This window comes from Lasiodiplodia theobromae, assembly GCF_012971845.1.
Source record: "Lasiodiplodia theobromae strain AM2As chromosome Unknown scaffold_3, whole genome shotgun sequence".
Lineage (NCBI taxonomy): Eukaryota > Fungi > Ascomycota > Dothideomycetes > Botryosphaeriales > Botryosphaeriaceae > Lasiodiplodia > Lasiodiplodia theobromae.
The window spans coordinates 427,364-448,586 of record NW_023336519.1 but is presented as its reverse complement, the minus strand read 5'-3'; the positions used below and the strand labels follow the sequence as shown (position 1 = coordinate 448,586).

Below are 21,223 nucleotides of genomic sequence, written 5' to 3'. Positions count from 1 at the left end.
TGACGGGTTGTCTTTTCTTGCCATCATGACTTCATGGGGAACGCTCTCCTCTGGGCATTACGATGGGTATGCAACACACGACTGCTGAATGACAAGGTACGGATTCTGTATTTCCCTTGCGATTTGGGTGCGCTGGTGAACGCATGTCGACCTCTGCTATTGTGGCTATTGTGCCTGTTTTACTGTCACAGGTCGAACCTTCCACGCCTTCTTTCCCTATTGTGGCCATTGTACCTCACTTCACTTCGACATCACCGGTTCCTATTGTTTCTATTGTTGCCCTTCTGCCTATTGTTCCATCTTCGGCCTCGATATGCTTTTAAGCCCTGCTCCTCCGACCCTTTCCTTCTTTTCCTCGGCGACCTCTACATCCTCATTCGATTCACAGAGCTTTTTCCAAGCCTTTTCGGCCACAGCTCCCAAAGCACCTCAAGAAAACTTCAAGTCCACATCCTCCTCACACCAACCATCATCACAGTCAGCACCATGACGACTCCTCAAGACAACACCATCTTCTTCGTCGGCATGGGCCCGGCCCCCTCCTCGCCGTCCACCATCATCGTGTTCACGCCCAGCAGCACCACCACCAACAACAACCAGTCGGCTGGTCCGACTACCACTGGTGGTCCGGTCTACACGCCGGCGGCGTCGTCGCTCTCGACCACCACCACCAGCCGCAAGCGCAAGCTGGCCGCCGCCTTCGGCGACGACAAGCAGTACCGTCCCACCAGCTGGCCTGGTGCCAATGCTCCCGCCGCTGCCGCTGCCGCCACCGCCACCACCGCCGTTGCTGTTGCTGCTGCCGCCGCCCAGGAGGGCTTCCCTCTGCCCAAGCGCCGCCGCCGCCACGCCCACGCCCGCGCCCGCCCCTCCGCCCGCCCCACGTCCGCTGCCTCCTGCTTCGCCGACGTCGACGAGGCGGCGCGCGGCGGCCCGCTGGGCTTCGCGCGCCTGATGGCCGGCCTGCCCGGTGGCTTCGAGGGCCACCGCTCGCGCACCCGCGGCCCCGACGGCGGTTCTGGCGTCGTTTTGGGAGTGGTGAGGGGCCTGCCCGGCGCTCCTCCTGCCGTCGGCCCCGCGGGAGGCCTGGTCTTCCGCATGTGGCCGGGCAGGGAGATCAGGTTGGGGGAGAGGGGACGGAGGACGGGCGGTGTCCCCGCCCCGTTGGAGTGGTTGGTGAGGGAGAGGGAGGGGAGGGAGAGGGTGGAGAGGGAGGCGGACGAGTTTTTGGCGGGGTTGGAGGCCCTCGAGGAGGGCGGGAGAAGGGAGGAGGAGGGGGAGCAGGGGGAGGGGGACGAGAACTGGGAGTGGGTGGGAGAGTGGAGGGAGGAGACGGTGGCGGAGGGGGAGAGGATGAGGAGGGAGTGGGAGAGGGTTCGGGAGCGCGTCCCGAACTGGGCTGAGGCCCTGGCTGCGTACCGTTGAGCGGCGGCGGGGAGGAAGGGGGTTGGTTGGGGAGATTGGGGAGGGGAAGGGGAAGGAGAAGTTTTCTGGGATGCATGGCGCAGGCGCCGAAGATGGCCGGCTGGTCCGGTTCATCAAGGCTTGATCAAAAGTGCTTTTTTTATTGCGGGCGCGGTTTTGGGGGTTCTGCTTCCCCAGGGTTAGCATAGACTTTTTTTTTTTGCCTCTCCATCCAGCACGGAGGCTCCGAATGCATTCACGACATCCAGCATGAGCGTTTAGCTCACCAAAAGCTTTTCTCCTTTGTGCTTCCAAGTGACATTCGAAACTAGATTAAAAATTACTGGTCTATTCATCAAACAGCAACTGATAAGAGCGTCTGTACTATACAAGCGTCGAAACATATAAACTTCGTCGATACCATGAAAAGTAGTCCGTCTTCGTCTCTCCTCTGGAAGACCACGCAATTCTTGCACAGCAAGGTCCAATACAACAGCATAACGCGGCCCAAATATACAAGAAAGCGGGCCTCTAGTCTCCCTCTCTTTCTTCCGTTTTCAACCATTGAAAACGTGTGGCTCTCATAATCCATCCTCCTCCTACTCCCATTCATGCTTTCCCTCTCCTCAGCTTTCTCACGCACTCCAAGCCTCCTCACGGCCGCAATTCGCACCAGATGTAGGGGAAGATGACTCTGCAGGCAGTCCAGAAGACAGCGACGCTGCTGACCAACGCCCAGGGCTTCCGTACGAGCGGCGCTTCCGCAACGCGGATCCAGATGGCGTAAACGGCGACGGAAAAGAAGTGGTAGAAGAGTATGAGCGGTTGGCGAATAATACCGGCGAGGAGACCAACGGGACCGTCAATGCAGTTGCCGCCGCGCTGGAAGTAGCGGAAGCAGCCGAGTTGGAGGGCCTTCAGGTTCGGGTCTTTAACGCAGGTTAGTGTCAATCTTCGCTAGTAGAATTAGGAAAAGGAATTTAAGCTTACCATCAGCGGCGAACAGCGCGTACAGTGCCAACGCGAGGATGTTGATGACAGCGGCCCAGTTCTTCCGGCGCCAGTGGAAGGCCTTCATCTGCTTGAGCACGAGCCTGTGGTCCGCCAGGCTGGGGACGTTGTTGGGGTGCAGCAGCTCCGCCAGTAGCACAACATCATTGAAGGCCACGGTCATACCGCCACCCGTCAATGGATGGCGCATGTTCAACGCGTCACCTGCAATGACCAGACCAGGAGTGCGGTTCGTGGCGGGCGGCAGGAACGAGTTCGGCATGGAGCGCAGCTTACCTGCGCGCATGGCGGCCTCGAAGCTCGGCTGCACACACTTGGGCAGGCTCGGCAGCACTACGTTCTCCAGGTGGTTCTTGACGCCGCCGTTCTTGACCGAGGCCGAAGGCAGGCCGTCCGGAATGTCGATGAGGGCGCGCGTCTCGTGAGTGCCAATCTGGTAGAGCAGGACGGGCGGGCCCTCTGTCAGGATAACGTGGCCGTGGCCAGGCATGGGCAGCTCGGCATCGATCAGCTCGAGCGCGAAGAACTTGCTGCGGACCTCCGGGCGGTGCGGGTGGTTCGACTTGCGGAATTTGGACGCGTAGCCGTCAGCGACAAGAGTGATGTGTCCGAAGTACTGCAGAAAATGTCGCGCCCGTCAGCAATCAAATCAAGCACGATTTCCCTTCCAATCCCATCTTCAAGTTGTAACTCACGTAGTCCTTCTCTCCCTTGGTCGAGCACTCGACGCCCAGCACCTGCCCGGTCCAGCCATTGCGCACCAGATCCTTCGCCTCAGTCTCGACGACCGTCACGTTCGGCTCCTTCATGGCCGCCTCCCTCAACTTCTGTATGAACCTCCCGTGGTGGAACCCTTTGCCCTGCGGCCTCTTGCCATCGCCCTTGCCCTCCTTGACCACCTCCTTGGGATAGGGAATGCCCACTCCGGTGCCGTAATAGACGACGTCGTAGCCGAAACACGGGATGGCGTCGATGCCGCTCATGCAGTGCTCGAGACCAAGCTCGCGCAGAGCCTGCACGCCGCCGGGCTGCAGCAGCTCGCCGACAATTCGGTCGGGCTCCTTGAGCGACTTCTCGAGCAGGATGACGGAGCGGCCCTGGCGCGCCATGGCGACGGCGGCGGCCGAGCCGAAGACGCCTGCGCCGATGATGACAACGTCAGCATCGTGGTGGACGCGCCGCCGCCGGTCCTGCTCGTCGCGGAAGGGGCCCTGGGCCGTAGGATCGGTGCCCGAGGGCGTGGGATTGCTGTCGTCGAGAATGAGCGGCATGTTGTCTGGTGGCGCTGTTCGGAGGCTAGGTTGGGACTCGGGCGGTTATGCGTGTGGTATAGCGTGACCGGCGACGCGGTGGGATTTTATTGCGACACGGCGCGGAGGAGATCGACGATGCAATGGATCCGTCGAAAAAGGGGATGGGTGCGCTGGCGGAAATCTCGCGCGGAGAATTGCGCGGACGTGATGGAGGTGGAGGCGGAGGCGGAGGTTGAGGGTCCAACGAGGTCGAGAGGATTAGCGGTTTTGTTGGTCGGGACTACTGCAGGGACCCCGCGTCTTATTATAAAATCGGAGGCAGCAGTCGAAGGATCAATTAAAGTAACTAGGATTGGCCCGCGGAGCTGACACGCATGTGATGAGCGAAGAGGGAAGAGAAGAAAAAAAAAATCGTCGAGAGGTCTCACGATTGCAGGGCCAGGGTCATGATAATGGGGAATCGGGTGGCGCTATCAAAACAACTGGAGACAGGGGCGCGGGCGTCGCCGAGGGCGGTGAGACTGCTGCGCTTTCACATGCAGGTACAGCTGCTCGCAATTACAATTGCCGGCATTTCGCCGTCTGCCGGCAGCGAGCGCAGGCCACGATTTTCTCTGCGCGCCGTTGTCTGTGGAACGCGGAATAAATGCACGGCAAAACGTGCAACCTAAGCTCTTCCTCCTCAATATTACCAGAGCAACGTGCGTATATAACTGGAAAAATACGGGCGCGCAGCTCTGAGAGCTCCGGTTTTGAGGCGTGAATATCCACAGTGTCGGATTCGTGGATTCTCAGGTAAAGAAGTATGCCTTCTACCGTGGTTAAAGAGGATCTTGAACCCGGAATCTTTGGTAGCGGCAATTGCTACTTGCAATTGGCTGGAATATGTGTCAATGCTTATAGAAGGGTAATTTTGTTGTAGCTCAAAGGGGGCGAAAGCGTTTTGGTGTGCATTTATTTCCCGCGTGCACGGTTGCGGGGGAAGCTTCACCACAAACACGTGGTGGTCAGCTCATTATGCGGCCATCTCGACGCCTCATAGCCCACTTCGTCTACGACGATCGGCTCCTCATAAAACCGTCATCCTCATTGGCGCGAGAGTCAAGGATCATGTGTAATTCGACGCGCAGTGCGATTGAGGCGGTCAGGAAGGTAAGCGCTCCATTGACAGGATTTGGCGTCAGTGCATATTGGCGCAAGATTTCTTCCGGTTGGTATTCAACACCACAAGGCCTCAAGTTCCCTTCTATCCATCCGATCACTGGATTGTCACTTTCATTCTTCTCGACGTGTGCCAGGGCTTCAATTTCGAGAACTATCTGGAGAACAATTCCACATACTCGGCCGTTGAATTTCCAATAGCACGCTACAAAACAACGCCAATAGTTCAATGGCTAGTAACTTTTCTGCATGGCTTTCTTCACCTCCGGAAATTCAATTGCCTCCACGCCCCCGGGCAAAGCAGTGAGGTCACGCACGTATTCCCTCCTACCAGCCTTATGAACCCGTCCATTCATGACAATAATGTTGAGCCTGTCGTGATCCTGCAGGATTGATATATCCTCCAGAGGATTTCCATCAACGAGTATGCAGTCAGCGTAGTATCCGGGGAGGATTTTTCCCAGCTCATTCTCCCGCATGAACAACTTGGCCACACCACTGGTCGCAGCAATGATAGCTTCGTGCTCCGTGAACCCAAGCAAGCGGACGAAGTGCTCGAGGTCACGCGCATACGTGCCATGAGGAGTCCACTGCAAACTCAATGTCAACAAAATGCAGCTGGGGAGATAGAATTGAGCCAACTCACAGCAAAGCCGTAATCACCTCCAGGTAGAACAACAATACCGCGTCGATGCATTTCGCGCAGCGCGGCGACAGCAGTATCGAGCTCCCTCCGATACCCAACCTTCTCCGCTTGCTCTTTCGGGTACCCAAACACCTCAGCGTCATTGAGCGTTGCGACCAGCCAATTGATGGCCGGAGCAACGACAATCCTCGTCTTCTTTTCTTCGAGCATCCGCATCCCTGAATTGAGTCTCCGGTCAGCCCTGTTCATGCGGGGAGTGGAGAGAAGCTATGCACAGAATTTACCTTCGTCGTCAATGTAAGAAGCATGGAAGATTACGTCAACGTCATGCTTCGCGCACATCTTCACCGAGTCCCGCGCGCGGGCATGTGCGCAAAGCCGTTTGCCTCGCTTGTGTACCTCGTCGACGCAAGCAGCCGTTTCTTCATCAGTGAAGTAGCAATCCTGCGCCGACCTGGTTTCAGTGATCTGGAAAATCCAGCCGTCAGAACACACAGTCAAACCAACCCAATAGATGGAAAAAAACTCGGCCATACCTCCTCCCCCGACATACTGAGCTTGATGTTATCTACACCAAGTGCAATATGCTCCCGAATGACCTCACGCATCTCCTCCGGACCATCCGCGAAAGCGGAAATGGAGGCGACCAAGTCCCCGCCCCGCCGGCACATCTCCTTACCGTTGGCCAGATACCGGGGTCCCGGGATGTCACCCGCGTTGATGGCGTTTCGGATGACGACGTCGAGGCGCTTCTTGGCCGAGGCAGCGCCAAAAGCCATAGTGTAGCCAGAGTCCAAAAAGCATTGGGCACTTCGCATGGTGAGCAGGACATGTTCTTCGACGTCAAGCTCGCCGAGTCTGGCGAGATCGGTGCCTTTTCGCAACATGAATCAGATTTGCGGAGTCCTTGGAGAAGTAAGAATATACGCATACCGTTCCAGGTGAAATGAGCGTGAGCATCGCCCAAGCCCGACATGAGTGTCCGACCACGGCCGCTGAACACGCGAACCCGAGCGTCTTTGATATGATCTTCTTTGTTTGCAACATGCCCTACCTCTACTATGCGCTCGCCTTTGGTACAAAGTTAGCAATTCGAGCCATCTATGACATAACTTGCACGTACCCTCAATCAGGACATCGCCACGGTATGGCTCACGGCCGGTCGAATCAAGAATGTTGACATCAGTGAACAGGATCTTTGATTCGGGATGAGTTCCCTGAATCTCATATTTTTCAGGTTGCAAATGAGACGGAAAGTTCAAAGAGTTTATCGGGTCGATGTTTCGAGGTCGTCCAGAAGACGGTGTTGGTTTCGGCTGCACCTGTGTTGGCCACGAAACTGACGGTTCCTGTGCAACTGAAGGGGCCATGATGGATGTGTGATATATGGAACTGGATATCTGAACTGCGCACTATATAAAGTCAAAATATATATATCAAGCATTAGAAGCTGTATGCCATCTAAGATGCAAGGATGTAAGCCAACCACGGAGTCGTGATACAAAGCGGAGGCGTCATATACGCTTACCCGCCTTCTCCGCCTTCGCCGTCTTCTCCGCATCATCCTCTCCGCCCCCTCCCGTTGCTGATCCCTCATTCGCTTGTGTCGCCTAAAACGATTATTCATGCTTAAGCATATTCATCGTGCGGGGATTTCGACCGGGATGACCTAGTCCGGCAGTGAGCTACTTCATATGCCGCACCCCTGACGGATTTTCACTGTTATTTCTGAATACCGCTGTAATTAGTTTGAAAGATAATGAAACTGTTGAGAAGCCTGGTCTCGTCTAACTTCCTCGATTCTTTTTTGTTCCCGCATTTAGAGTAGAGTACAGCCCCCTCTCGCAGCCGATGGCTAGCGCGAAGAATAGCAGGGGTGTAGAATATAGCGTAACTATGCCCCCAGCTCTGCCTTAGAAAAATCAACATATGTAGGTATTTAAAGCTATTGTCCGTACGTATCTGTAGAATTTTTAATTCGACATTCTCGTCCGGACGATAGCGTCACCTACCCACGACATGAGGAACAAACAAATCCACGCTAGCCATCGACCGCGAGAGGGGACTGTAGACATAAAGCACTCAGATAACGGTAGTTCCGCATAGGAATAGGATCCTTTAGTAAAACAAATTTCGCAGTGTATATCAAATTCCACACAATGAAGTGAATGCTTTTAATACAAGAAGCGCTTAAAGACTAAAAAAAAAAAGAATGAGTTAATGCCTTCTAAAATCATTTGCACAAATTCGGACCTGTGCAGCACAAGACAAACGTTCGGCCACCGACCACCTCAGAACTGCGACAGCACTTGTCTATCTCAGCGTCACAGCCCCTCCCATGAAACCACACTCATCCATGTTCTTACCCCACACGCACAACCAACAACTCGGCTCTGCCATCACATGTGCAACTCTCGGCCCGGTCCGGCCATCGGCCCGAGCTCACGCCGCACGCCATCAAAAAATTTCTTCCCACCACTTCTTCTCCCGCACCAACACAAGTGGCAATCAAAACATCAAAAAGCAAAAAGAAATGATGATGAGGACGAGACTCGAACTCGCGCGGGTTGCCCCACCAGGAAACTTGTTAAGCTAACACCTTAACCTGGCGCCATAACCAACTCGGCCACCTCACCAATTGATAGGCAATCTTGAAGTAAACTTGACGTTCACTGCGCGATGAAAGCACTTCTGCCTGTGGCCAATATAAACTGTGTGTTAGAGGTAAAAGGGAAGTGGTAATGGAGACATGCTACCAGCTGTCCGTTCCTTTTCAAGTTCCTACGGACCACATTGTTGTCAGTCTGGCGTAACGCATTCACGAATGCGGATGGAGGGAGGATACTGGGACTGCGCATCTCAGCCCCTGGCATCCACATACGAGATCCGAAAAGAACAAGTCTCTGAGAAGCTGTTGTCAAGGGCGAGTGAGGGAAGAATGGATGTACTGTACATAGATGGGGGGCTTTAGTGAGCTTCAATTCTAGCAAGTGATGATGGTAGAAGCATTGCAAAATGAGGGGAACACGTTGTCAAACAAGAGAGGGGGTGAGGAGGTTCGGAAGAGTGTGGGGAAAGGCATTCCGGAATGACGCAATAATGTTCCAGAACCCGGAGGCTTGTATGACTTGCACAACCCTCTTGAACCCAAGCTGTTTTATGCTTGTTCGTCCGACGGACTCAATTACACTTTCTAACCTCGCTGTTACCAAGTCGAACCGCCTCTTTACGAATATTGTTATGTTTATAGCGTGCTTGTTGTAGATGCTAGCGTAAATTACCACGAAAGAATACTTGCCATTTTCGCAATAGAGATGCATATACGATCAGTCACCTCACGACACTCGATGGTGAGAAGGGAGGAAAGGTTGGATTGGTAGGGTTTCTAGAGGGGGATTGGAGCCGAAAGCCAGCGCAAAGCATAGCAAGGCCATAGAATGGAGGACAACTGTTTTCCAGCAATATTTTTTAAACATACGTGGATGAACAGCTGTATGTCCGCCGCGACAGCTGGCATATGACGTGGAGTGTACCCCGCCCTGCAGACATGAGTGGAATGCAAAATTACGCTACCTTTGGCTACAATGCCCCTCTGTAGTTCGGAAAATAGTAAAACTTACTTGGATTTACACCGTGGCTCAAGTAGCAAGTGCAGCATACATAAAACGATACAACGACGTTCTATCACTCAATACACAACACGGTCAGGGCAGTCTAACAGTACTTTCTATCCCGCAAGCTTTCATGTCAGAATGAAGACAGTACAAAACAGTAACTGTGACACAATACATGAAAAAGAAACGTGAAACCCCACACACGAATTTTGTCAACCTACACCGTTTCCCATTCCCCCTACTATCTCGGATGGATACCGTGATACAGAAAGAAGAGAAATAATACACTTGCCACACGGCCTCGAAAAGAAAAAAAAGAAAAAATCAGCATACGTAAGTCCCCACCTCCCCCATTCGATGCATAGGCTCCAACCACCAGAAAACCTATCACATCGCCACGGGCAAGTCAAATTCCGAATTGAAGTCGAAAGAAAAAAAAATTTGGAACGCTACAACGCAAAGATGAAGGAAAGTAAAAAGATTGCTGACCCTCTCTCGCTCTCCCTTTCTAGCATTCACCAGCAGCAGCAACAGAAGGACCCCACGTCATGTCATGATGCCAATTCAGCTAATCGTTTCTTGACTCATGGGACATCTCTCATTCGCTGTGTTTTGATGATGGGGGTTTCTGTTTTACGGCGGGGGGTATAAGTCGGTCATGACTACTTTTTGCTGACGCAAAAAAGGACTCTTTTTCCTTTTTCCTTCTTCCTTTCTCTCGTCTTTTTTATTCAATTTCAGATCAGACCATCCCCTGTTTTTCACAATTCCGTCCTCGTAGCCGTAAATTCCCAGAGCATCTTGACGAGGTTGTCCGGAAGAGTGTAGAGATCCACGTGGAACTCGCCGTCTACCGAGTATTACGATTAGTGTCGCCAATTCTGGTAGGGGGGAAAAGCATCGATGAACAACTTACTCTCTACGTCATTCTTCGTGTATGTCTCTGAGGTCTTGTTGTCGTGGACCATCTGGACGACCTGGAGTAGATCGTCTTCGCCGAGGCGCTGGAGACCGTCTGCCAGCTTTTCCATGTCGACCTGTTGTGATTTAACCGCGATTAGATATCTTCCAAATGAGCCGCGCAATGACGGCCTTGATGAGAGCCCGAAGACCTACAGCCTTGTCCTTCTTCTTCTTGGAGTTGGGGAGAGAACTCCTGCTCCTGGCACCATTCTCTTCGCCAGGGACAGGGCCGGATTCCTTGAGGAGCTGGATGAGCTCGGGCTTGGGGTTCTTGAACGTGATCCAGTGCTTGGCTTCGTAGCGCTCGCTCTGGAAGTTCAAGTCGTGGTCGAGAGTGTGGTCACCGCCCTTGCCAGCCGCGGTCAGGACGATCTGCATCTCGAACTCACCCCAGCCCTCCTCATCGAGGCGGAACGGGGGCTTCTTGACGGCTGTGAGAGAAAAAAGTGAGATCAGTAGATCCATCTCGACTTATACCTGATGCGAACTCAAAACCATGGAAACTAACCCTGAATGGCCCTCTTCTCGAACGACGGGTGAAGACGGTACGTCGCCTTCTCGAAGGCCGTCGCAGGGACCTCCTCGCCGTTCTCGTTCAGCAGCCAGATCTCAATGCTCCACGCGCGCATCGGGAAGCCCTCCATCACCTGAGGCTTGTCCCTGTAGAGAAGCACCTAGTGTCAGCGAAAGCCCAACCTACCATCTTATAAGGATGTTTATATCAGAGCCTCCTGCCTATCATGTACTCCGTCTCCGCGTCGAGCCAAGTTGTGCTTTTGCCTCTGCGTGCTCCTTTATGCGCAATATCCGGCAGCGATACGACGAAGCGCGTGCGCGCGGAGCGGCTCAACAGCCACCGTGGCGTCTGTGGACCACACTCGCAGCCCGTTCTATTATCTCTCAACCTCCACAAGCGCGCACGCTGCGAGACCGCATTTAAGATAACGCCGCAAAAAGACATCACTGTGGCGTAGGAGTGACGACGGAGACGGATAGCGGCTGCCCGAGAAGCGGAGACGGAGGACTGGCGGAGGCAAGAGCTCCGGCTTGTTCGGGCGACGACGCGCATGCGAGACTTACGTGACGTGTTGCTCGGTGACGAGCTTGACCTGGCGTTTGATCTGCGCGTCTCTCGTCAGAAGCCGTACCGGCACATGCCCTGGAGTGCGCTGGCTCATCTTCCTCATCGCGTAGTGAAGCGAAAGCTCGAGCAAGGAGCCTGCGACTAGGAAATGGTACTTACATCAGGCATGGTTGCTACTGTTCAACAAGAGAAAGCTTGGTGGGTGTTCGGGTTGAGTTGCGAAAGCTCTCGTGGTGCCGAGGTCTTCCTGGCCGTCGTTTCTGCGGCACGGCTGGGTTTGGCCGTGGTGAGTGCACGCGGGAAGATGTGCGGGTGGAGGAAGGTCGGTGAGGAAAGTGTCCGAAGCGCGGGCGGGTGGTGAGGCTCGGCGGGTGTGGAGGTGTGCCTTGGTCGCGCCGGAGCAAGCCAACGACGCGCGAAAACGGCCTCCGCGCGTAGCTGAGGCGGACGTGGATCGACGACGCGCTGCGGAAACGGCTGGATTGAGTTCGGTGGTGGCAGGCCGTTTGGAAAGTGGGAGCGCACCGTGCTTGAGCAGCGGCAGCGGAGGTTGCAGCAGGCGCGCAGGATCGAGTTCGAGACCAATGCGCGGTGTCGGGGCGGCTGGCCAGGTCTCGTGGTGGGGTGTGGTTGCGCTGTGACGGCGGGTGAGCAGCAGCAGCACAGCGAACGAGCTTTCAGACACGCACAAAAAGCCGATCACTTTGAAGCACGCGCCAAAGATCGCTAGCTATGGGCAAGGCACGGCACGCACGCAAGCACTGCGCCCAGCTTTCTCACGAATGCTTCTGCGTCGGTTGCATCACAAACAACACTCAGCTCGTCAATGCTTGCCAGCTCAACCCTCCCGAGCGCTCAGGCCCAACGACAAAAAAAAAAGTAAAGTAGAGCACGCGTCTGGTTTCACAACATTATGGCGTCGCTCGCATGCATCGCCGTTTGTCCAATCTCATGTCTTGGCTCTAGTGGTGGTTAACTACATGGAAAACCGGATGACTTTCTCTATCTACTTTCCCTCAATGCGCGCGGGCGGGGCCGTGCCATACCAAGATTCCCTTTCCTTTTCCGGCAACGAATGTTATTAAAAGACATGGTCGCCAGTTTCATCGCGCGCAATGAATACTCGGGCTTGGGGCTGTTGTGTTCGTGACAAGCAAACGGGCTGGGGAAAGGCTTGGGGGACGGGGGCCGTTGATAATGATGTTGAGGAGGAGGGGATGATCTAGCCTTAGGCTACTACTGCCCGAGCCGCCATGTGGTCGTAAAGGGTGTGCGTGATGATTTTGAATGGGGGTACTATTGGGGGCATTATGGGTGTTCGTTCATATGTGCACTTTCTCCTCCCTCCGAAATCTACTCCTTGGCGAAGAGGGCCTCGTTCTCCTGCTGCGCCTTGATGAAGGCCTCCTTGAAGAGGTTGGCATCTGCAATCTTGGTTAACTCGTGGCTCGAGCTCTTAAAAGTCTGCGCGCGGGTACTTACTCTCGCTGTTGGCGAAGCGGATCGCGAGCGTCTGAGCCTCGGGCTCGCCTTCGCTGACATCCGCGGCGGCATTCCAGACCCAGCTGCGGTCGCTGCCGACGTTGGGCGACAGCTTCATGTCGGGGACGACTGCGAATCCATGTCAGCAACCATTCTTCCTTAGCCTGACTGAGACACATACCGTAGTGGTTGGCGCAGACCTTGAGGGTCTTGTCACGCCTCATGACCAGGCGAGTCTTGCCGTTCTCCTTGTGCTTCAGCAGGCGGACGTCTCCAGTGCCGCGCTCCTTCCACTCCCTCGACTCGCGGTCGAACTTGAAGAGCTTGGCGCGCATCTTGAAGACCTGCTCCTCCAGCTCCTCGTTGGTCTTGGTCTCGACCTTCTCCGTCAGGTGGACGACGGGCTTGAACTCAACGTCGGGCTCGTGGTTCTCGGGCTCCTCGTCCTGTACAGCCGCCCAACCTCGTCAGCTCTGCACGCGCGCGGGCAGCGTCGTGAATGAAAAACTTACGTCATCAGCCTTCTTGGCCTTGGAAGAGCCGGACGGCTCGTTGACATCGTCCTCCTCTTCCTTCTTCTCCTTCTTGGGGCCGCCGCCGAACATGGAAAAGACGGCAGAGGTGGTGGCGGACGCAGCGTCGGCGACCTTGCCGGTGACGCCAGAGCCCTCGGCGGCCTTCTCGTCGGTCGCGCCGGCGGTCACCTTCTCAGTCTCGTCCTTCGCGAGCTGCGGCTCGAGGCCAGCCTTCGCCTCCTCGGCGGGGTCGAGCTTGGTAGCAGACGGCTCAGCCATTTTTAGCGGTGGTCAGATGGAGTGCTGTTTGTGGATGCGCGATCGCGAAAAGTCAATAATGGCGTGGTTGCGGGGAGCGCAAGCGTAGACAGGCTGCGGCGCACAGAGTTGAAATGTGGGAGAAGTGGTGGTTTGCAAGATGAGAGGACCCCTCGTTAGCCAGCCAGCAAAACATTGCCTTGGCACGCTTGCCCGCGTTCCACGTGACTTTGCGATAAGATTGGACTGCCGCGATTCATGCCCGAGGCGCGTGCGAATGTGGGCCTTTTTTTTCGCCTTGCGCGCATCCCATCTATTCTCTGATGCAATCATCACGAGCACCTGCCCTGCCAATCCGCCAGGGAAGGGCCGCTGCAACCGACCGCCAGGTTGGACCCTTGTCAGCATGCAACACCACTCGACAGACCCAAAGCCTTAGTTGGCCAGGCTTGGCAAAAACTTCGAGAACAATTTGCACATTGTAAGTCATAACTATCTTTCCCATTTCCATCGTCGACGAGGGCATGCCAATCTTATCCGTTCTTCGAAACCGACTGGAAAGTATTGAGAAAAGTACCTGTTCCCCAGTCTGGCAACATCCCCTCCTGTCATTTCATGCCTGAGAAGCCATTGCAGCCAAGAGTCCTTTCCGTGAATTCCTCCCAGCGCCGAATTAAAAGAAAGCACCCAATGAATGTACGAATACTCCATATCCGATGCGCCTGCGCAAAACCACCCGCCACGGCATCGTAAGCATTCATCTACGGCTTGGCCTTCTTTCCGCAAGGCCTCTCCTTCGTCGCCCTGCCCTCTCCCTTATGCCTCTCCCCCTGCTTGTCCTGCAGCTTCTTCAGCCCCAGCCTGCGGGCGATCTTGTTGGCATTCCTACGGGCTTTGTTGACAGGCTTCACCAAATCAAGCTGCTTGGCTGCGTCAATAATGCTGTTGGCCACGTCCTTGCGCTTCTCGCGGATCTTGCTGCTCGCGGAGAGCGTCTGGTTGAATAACTGGAGCGCTTTCTGCGCGCCCGCATCGGCCGAATGGAGGATGACATCAGTTATGTTCTTGCTGGTGCCGCGGAAGGCCTGAAGTCCCTTGAACAGGACCAGAGATGTGTTTCTCGCGTTCGACTGCGCAATGGCGAGATCCGTCTTCATCACATCGGCCCAGCGGGACATCTTGAGCCAAGGAGAGCCGAATTCAACGGTGAAGTTCTGCGGCTTTATCTTTGGCCTGGACTCGGTGCAGATCGTAACGTTGAGAGTACCATAGGCATCCTTGGGTTCAACGCTCACAGCATGGACACCCTCCACGAGTTGCTCGGCTGTGAAGGGAACGTTTTCCAAACCGCGCTGGACACGGATGACGAGCTTCGGCGCTTTCCACAACGAGGCCAGGCTCTTGGGTGGAGTCAAGACGAAGTGGCGGTCGCCAACAACTCGCAATTTGAAGTCTCCAGAGTCATTTGCTCTGGGCGAAAATGGATGTTCGACTACGCTGACTGACTTGGTAGTGGCGTCCTTGGACGAGTCTTTATCAGAGCGAGATGTGGCATCTGAAGCTGCCGTTGCATTGGGGTCGAGCTCGCGTTGTATTACCGAGACGTCTGTCTTTGCACCGGTGAAGGCCTGAAGAGCCGAGTTCAATGCGGCGTCTTGTTCGGCCTTCTGAACGGCGTTGTTCTGGGCCGCTCCCGGGAAGGTTACGCCTCCGAATAGCATTGCGACAATTGAACTGGCGAGCAGTCCAGCGACAAGAAGAGCCAACCGTGGTTGGGTCTGCACAATATTCCGGACGTGGTCCGCAGACTCCTTGAGCCATGCCTTCATTCCATTCTTCTTCGTCTCTTCAGTCTCATCTTCCCTATCAATCTTGTCTCCATCAGAACCCACCCCAATGCATGCGAGGTGACGGCTGAGCTGAGTGTCATCAAGGCTAAGGAAATTGTTCAGGTCAATGGGCACAACACCAATCTCCTCTTCGCCTGATTTGACGCAGATCCTCAGTGATTTGCTGTTCGGGGCGAAACTGTAATATCCGCCGACAGGGCTCGAAAGAGAAACGCTAATAATCGGGACGCCCCTATCAGCCATGATATCCCGCAGGTTCATCAGGCTCTCGTCCTCCAAGCGAATGAGATCCATGGGCTGGTTGCACATGATGACCAGGTTCGGAAGAGTGGTGGGAATGCTATCGGCGAACATGTCTGAGCTCTGGTCATCCTGGTTGAAGATCTCTTTGACCACGACATCGCTACCGAAAGAAGACATGCGGATGCCCGTGGCACAAGTCTTGGACGACCGGGACTCAGGCTGTCCAACCTTCAGAGCTGCAGCCAACTTGTCGGTTATCAGATGCTCAGGGCTCTTGGTATCGTTGGGCATCGAGAACGGAAAGCCAGCGAAGAGTATCCGGAAAGGACCAGTCCACTTCAGGGTTTCTTTCGCGACCGAATACTTGAGTTCGTCCATGGACGCCCCCGACATACCCGTCCACTGCGAATCGTAAGAACGGACGATGGGCTGGATCATGTGGATACAGTCCTTGTCGACGATCTCTTGTGGCTTCTCGGTTATGGTCGAGGCATCTGGGGTGCGAATATCAGGTCGGGTGGTGATTCCAGAGTCGGAAGGCTGAAAGACTGGCTCGGGTGTCTCGTGCTCATCGTCGGATGGCGCCTCCTCCTCGTCGCCATTGACGCTGCGAGTTTCCTCTAGGTTCGAGTTGACAAGAGCGAAACTCCCCGAGGAGACAGTCTCAGCGCCATCGTCGTCGGACGGGACGAGGACACCCGAAGAGTCCATGAAATCGTAAGTATCCTCGTGTGCCGCCATTTTGTCTTTCACGAACTCCACCGAGTCCGTTGTGTTGGTAGAGGGGAGGGGGCAGTTGCGGCTCTGCTTTGTGCTTTGTGAGGCGGCTTGCCGGGGAGGGGGTCTGTAGCTCGCAACTCGGTCGTTGGCCGTGAGGTTCTCGGGCGAGATGTCGCGGCTTAGCGGTGGCGAAGGCGGCGAAGCGTCTGAGTGCGGTGAGTAGGTGCTATCTTCTGTGCGTGGCAGGCGAAGGTCCATGTTGGGCAGGTAGGCGGCAGGCGAGGGAAGAGCTCCCGAGGCCACGACGGTTGACGCAGCGAATGACGACAGACGGCCCTGCAAGCCCCTGGGCGCGGTGGACTCTTAAAGAACGCAAGGAAATTAAGAAACAGCGCGGCGTGCGAAAAGGGTCTTGTGCAAACGAGGAAGCCTGCTTACTTGGAGGGGAGTGACCCGTGGTTTGTAGGAGGTAGCTGCCTGAAGCACGTAGGGTCTAGTTCACACCGGGGCGAGCTCGCGGGGGAACGGCTGATCACGAGTAGGAAGGAAACGGCTGCGTTGCGGGCGGGCGAGCCGCGCTTGAAAGGTGAAAGACGGCGTCCGCTGCAGCGAATGCAGCCAGACAACTTGAGGGGTTTGCGAGTACCTGCACGTTGGTGTACAGAGTTGCAGAAGAGCTAGGTGCCCGGGGACGCAAGGCAACGCGCAGCGCCGTGGTCATGCTCCCGCGGCCTGGCGGGGCTTATCGCTTATCGCTGAGTCCGCGCCTCCTAACTGATCCGCTGTGCCGCTCAGAGTCACATGCACGTCCCTTTCCGGCGTCATTTCGAATACCGTACGTTGTAGATTAATTTACACTCTTCATGCCTTGACCAGCGTGGAAAATCGCACATAAACCAACCTGCCGCCCGTGACCGCTTCATGCACTTCGTCTCCTTCGTTGCAACGAGGCCAACAACAAGAAACGCGCTGCGCCCTTCGCTCTGAGCCAACAGACTTGCAGACCCAAACCCTTGCCTGGAAAAGGTATATTATGCCGCAAAGAAGAACCCGACATGAACTTGCACTGTGATAACGCCGTCGATCCCATATCCCCCTGCCTGCAGAGCCGCATCTACGGGCTTGACCAGCCGCCTGCGACGTCCACCCACTCCGCCAGACAGCTTCCCTGCTTGCCTTCAACATCAACAATGTCCGTATCGCATTTACATCTGCATCCCACTCCGTTCTCCTTCGGCGGGTCCGGCGTGGCCCAGTACTCGTCCTCCTCCAAGCGCTTCTTCTCGTCCAGCGTCGTCATCTCGAGGTATGGAATGTGATCGAGTTGGCGTGCGGGTGCGTTTGCGGGACAGTGCTGAATCGTTGTGTGCCGGTAGCCAAAGTCGCGGAAGTAGTGGATATCACCAGGGCCGAGCAGAGCACCCGCCGCGAGAGAGTGGATAGGTGCGTCTCCCCACTGGAAACAGTTAGCGGACCGTCCGCGTGCGTTGCCACGGGATCAACTTACTCGTTCCATCCAAAATCCTCCGCTACGGTCCATCATCTCGAAAAAGTCATTGTACTCCTTGCTCCGGAACCAGTCGAGTCTAGCGATTTCAAAGTTGCTCCAGAAATGACACATGTTGTACGATTCGCCCTCCATTGCCTCAGGGTCAATCTCGGGAAGAGCGCCAGAGGCAGGGTCGGTGTTGAGGATCTCCTCCGGAAGCGGCTTCTTGTACTTGGGGTCCTCCTTGGGTGGCTCTTCCGGCTCTTCCTTGGGCTCGGGCTTTTCCACAAACATCTCCCACAGGCCCTTCGATTTCAGGTTGTTCTTGCGCTTGTAAGCCGACGCGTAGCGGAAAATGTTGGGCACCGTCTCCCTCAGTTCCTTGACGGCGATGGTAAAGCCGTACGTCTTGTTGTTGCGTTCCATGTGAATGAAGGGGTCGCTAGTGAAAGTCAGTCTCCCGTGACCATAACACGCAGCGGAATGAACGACGTACTAGGTGATATCGCAAAAGTACTTGATCTCGGGCTCGAGGCGCCAGTACCAGGTGTACTTCTGGAGCAGCTCATGCTTGTAGAAGAACCTGCCAGATGATGTCAGAGAATGCATTTCACAATCCTTGCTGCAGGGGAACCATACCCAGAGTAGAAACGGCACATGTGATGATAGCTCTCCATGCCACCGTACATGATAGCCTGGTCACCCTGCTTCGAAATGCCTTCCTTCGCAACATCCTTATCAACCCAGTCCGGGAAACCCCACATTGAGTCGTCGATCTTGCCCCACTCGACCGGAGCGCTGGTGTAGTTCAAGACTGTCTCCTTGAAAGTCTGGTTGAAATCGCCATCGTTCAGGAAGACATAGGGGTAGTGGAACCACCTGTTGAAGTGCCTCTCGATGGACTTGATTGACTGTATCACGCCGTCCAATTCCTTATTCCGCGCCAAGACAACGAACGCCGCGTTTGCCTTTTCATGATCCTCAGGCCTCTTCGGGGGTTCTAAGCAGCCGGGGAAGAAGACTTTGTCGTACTTTTCGTTGATTTTCCTGCAGCAACCCACCACGTCAGAAATTGTGACAGACCAGGGGACATGTGCAAGAGAACAAACCTGATAGACGGAGGAGCACCTGCCGGCACCAGCAACTTCCCTGGCGACGAGGGATGCCGCACAAAAATGATGATTATTAGGATTATGACGATGGTGGGGAAGAGGACGACGAGACCCAGGGGTATCGAGATGGAGGAGTTGCCTTTGAGGCGTATGCGGCGTCGGAGGAAAGCCAGGCGCGGCGATAGTCGGTCAATCTTGGACTCCTCGCCGTCCAGCGGAGCGGCGGGGCGCGCTGCCGGTATGCGCTTCTTGAGGCTTTGCAAGAACGACATGTGTGCGACTGGTGGAGCGAGCGCGGAGCGGGAGAGAAGCTACTGCGATTGCTGCTGCGGGCTCTGTTCGCCGCTCCCGAGCCTGACGGCGGCCTCGAGCTCGGCGAGCCTTGCGTCCGGGGGGTGGGTGCACGATGCAGAGGCCCGGGCCCGCAAAGAGGTCGTGCGAAGCTCTGGCGAGGGCGGGTGAGTCGAGGACGGAGTGCTATCGCGCCGCGTGCGAAGATTCCCGGGAGAGCGAAACGAACGGCTGGAGAGCGGTCGGAAACTCCAAAGCCAGCGCCGCCGCGCAAAAAATTGCAGCGCGGAGGATCGCGCGGGCAGAGAGAAGGGGTCGGGGGCCTCGACCTGGGATCTCGTGTTGTTGTCGCGGTAGAGGTTTTGGCGTGCAGGTAATTGGCGGAGAGGGAGGATTGAGTGCGGCAGGAGGCCAAGAGGAGCACGCTGACAGCTAGAACGCTCCTGCTCCGCGACAGGGATTCGGGATTCGCAACGCCGGGGCTGCACGAGTCGGCGCAGGAGAGTCTGGGTCCGGGAATGCAGCGGCGAGGGTGCAGCACTACTGAGTGCAGGCTGAGTTTGTTTCTTCACGTCGGGGCGCGGGTGGCTGGCAATTGGCAGCTTACGACACCTCGCGGTGATTGATGGACTGCGGCTAAAACGCGTTAGCAGCCCCTTGCCCTTGAAGCGGTTTCGCTGCCGCTCCGCTGCAAGCCTGGGTTCGCGCTGGTGGCTCACGCCCAGAGAAAAGTGCCGGTCCTAGGTGCGCTGCGCACGCCGCTCGAAACCGAAAGCTGTCCTATTCTCCGTCCTCGCCCCAGACACTCGGCGCACGGCGCCCAGCCTCTAGCCAACCCGCGCAACCAGACCTCGCCAATCTTCGCCCTCCTCCTGTCACCCGCTGCCACCGCTCTCCCTCAAATTTCCCCTTGCGCCCTATCGCCACGTGACGCGACCCGACGGACGACGGGTCCCAAGGAACTCTTCTGCCCCTAAGAATAGCGTCGCGCCACGACATTCTCTGCTTCTCGGGGAAGAGGCCGCACGTCAGAGAAAACAATAATCTTTGCCGTGCGACGCTTGTGACGGGCAGCCTGGACCACACGTAATCCACTAAACGATGGCATTCAATGCTAAGAACCTCAGCTATGGTAATCTATCTCCGCCAAACCATTTAATGTAGCATCCGTGCCTAGAACCTGCAATTCTGATTTTTTTTTTTTTGGAACGCCCTTGTTCCTTCCCCATTCTTCCATCCCGCACATGGCTCGTCTGACTAGCCTTGCACAAAAACGAGCTGACGCCCTCTGGCAGACCGTAAGGAGCCTGCTTTCTTGCGCCGTATGAAGGGCGACTTGAGCGCTGGCCGCGATACTGACCGCCACGAGCGGCCCATTGCACGACCTAAGCGCGCGAAGCGTGACGATGAGGAAGATGACGGGCCCACGTATGTGATCGAAGAGAGCAACGACACGCTCACCAAGGCCGAATACGAGGCTTTGGTCAATGGTGGTACCGAGACTGCCAATGACACCTCAGATGTGGCCAAGGAAAAAGACGGTGATGAGGCTGTCGTTGAGCAAACAAAGCCAAAGCAACAAGTTGCCTCTGTGGGTGGTGCTTCGAAAAAGAGAAAGGCTGTAAAGATTGGTAGCGATGCCGACGAAGAAGAGGGCGATGAAGCCAGAGCAACTGAGAAGTCAGGAAAAACGGAGGATCCGCATAAGAAAGACATCAAGCCCAAGAAACCCAAGAAAAAGACAAAGGCCGTGAAGCTTTCCTTTGGCGATGAAGAGTAAAGGAAGACTTGATTAAGCATTGGATTACAGTGGCTCAGAGGCGGGTAATGCATCATCACAAAGTAACCTCGATGTTGCATGAACACCAGAGGCTGGCATTGCTAGCACCTCATGCAGTTCACATCTACCGGCCGAACGTGCCGCGTTATTGAGAGCATGGGCGTCCTCCAACATATCCCATTCACCACGAAGGGCACGAGGACAGAAAACGCGGGCAGAATATCTTTACATTGAATGCATTTTGCATCTTATGCCTTTTACAGAGCCGCATGAAGCTCTCAAGTGGGAATGCAACCGAATTTAGCGCCGGGTGAGCGCTTACACCGGACAGGCCGAAGTAGTCAGCA

General features: G+C 55.5%; 8 protein-coding genes across 8 annotated transcripts; 2 read left to right on the top strand and 6 right to left on the bottom strand.

Annotated features, from left to right (window-relative positions):
• Positions 1 to 486: 486 nt before the first annotated feature.
• On the top strand, positions 487 to 1,425 carry LTHEOB_1096 (uncharacterized protein; the record flags this gene model as incomplete). Its single annotated transcript, XM_035507662.1, has 1 exon — positions 487 to 1,425. The coding sequence occupies one exon, from the start codon at positions 487 to 489 to the stop codon at positions 1,423 to 1,425; it is 939 nt and encodes a 312-aa protein (XP_035367443.1).
• A 633-nt stretch (positions 1,426 to 2,058) lies between these two features.
• Positions 2,059 to 3,686, bottom strand: LTHEOB_1095 (Squalene epoxidase; the record flags this gene model as incomplete). Its single annotated transcript, XM_035507651.1, has 3 exons — positions 2,059 to 2,333; positions 2,395 to 3,031; positions 3,111 to 3,686. The coding sequence occupies 3 exons, from the start codon at positions 3,684 to 3,686 to the stop codon at positions 2,059 to 2,061; spliced, it is 1,488 nt and encodes a 495-aa protein (XP_035367442.1).
• A 1,376-nt stretch (positions 3,687 to 5,062) lies between these two features.
• Positions 5,063 to 6,845, bottom strand: LTHEOB_1094 (uncharacterized protein; the record flags this gene model as incomplete). The annotated part of the gene is made up of 6 exons (XM_035507640.1): positions 5,063 to 5,419; positions 5,476 to 5,693; positions 5,760 to 5,943; positions 6,012 to 6,349; positions 6,409 to 6,546; positions 6,599 to 6,845. The coding sequence occupies 6 exons, from the start codon at positions 6,843 to 6,845 to the stop codon at positions 5,063 to 5,065; spliced, it is 1,482 nt and encodes a 493-aa protein (XP_035367441.1).
• A 3,005-nt stretch (positions 6,846 to 9,850) lies between these two features.
• LTHEOB_1093 (Transcription initiation factor TFIID) lies at positions 9,851 to 11,304 on the bottom strand (the record flags this gene model as incomplete). Its single annotated transcript, XM_035507629.1, has 6 exons — positions 9,851 to 9,939; positions 10,006 to 10,126; positions 10,206 to 10,483; positions 10,561 to 10,712; positions 11,133 to 11,173; positions 11,296 to 11,304. 6 exons carry the CDS (start codon positions 11,302 to 11,304, stop codon positions 9,851 to 9,853), a joined length of 690 nt encoding a protein of 229 aa, XP_035367440.1.
• A 1,185-nt stretch (positions 11,305 to 12,489) lies between these two features.
• On the bottom strand, positions 12,490 to 13,412 carry LTHEOB_1092 (Ran-specific GTPAse-activating protein; the record flags this gene model as incomplete). Its single annotated transcript, XM_035507618.1, has 4 exons — positions 12,490 to 12,560; positions 12,619 to 12,747; positions 12,800 to 13,064; positions 13,131 to 13,412. 4 exons carry the CDS (start codon positions 13,410 to 13,412, stop codon positions 12,490 to 12,492), a joined length of 747 nt encoding a protein of 248 aa, XP_035367439.1.
• A 740-nt stretch (positions 13,413 to 14,152) lies between these two features.
• LTHEOB_1091 (uncharacterized protein) lies at positions 14,153 to 16,462 on the bottom strand (the record flags this gene model as incomplete). The annotated part of the gene is made up of 1 exon (XM_035507607.1): positions 14,153 to 16,462. One exon carries the CDS (start codon positions 16,460 to 16,462, stop codon positions 14,153 to 14,155), a length of 2,310 nt encoding a protein of 769 aa, XP_035367438.1.
• Positions 16,463 to 17,318: 856 nt separating this feature from the next.
• LTHEOB_1090 (Glycosyl transferase family 15) lies at positions 17,319 to 19,077 on the bottom strand (the record flags this gene model as incomplete). Its single annotated transcript, XM_035507596.1, has 5 exons — positions 17,319 to 17,660; positions 17,712 to 18,135; positions 18,190 to 18,276; positions 18,333 to 18,740; positions 18,803 to 19,077. The coding sequence occupies 5 exons, from the start codon at positions 19,075 to 19,077 to the stop codon at positions 17,319 to 17,321; spliced, it is 1,536 nt and encodes a 511-aa protein (XP_035367437.1).
• Positions 19,078 to 20,197: 1,120 nt separating this feature from the next.
• Positions 20,198 to 20,876, top strand: LTHEOB_1089 (uncharacterized protein; the record flags this gene model as incomplete). The annotated part of the gene is made up of 2 exons (XM_035507584.1): positions 20,198 to 20,228; positions 20,392 to 20,876. 2 exons carry the CDS (start codon positions 20,198 to 20,200, stop codon positions 20,874 to 20,876), a joined length of 516 nt encoding a protein of 171 aa, XP_035367436.1.
• Positions 20,877 to 21,223: the final 347 nt, after the last annotated feature.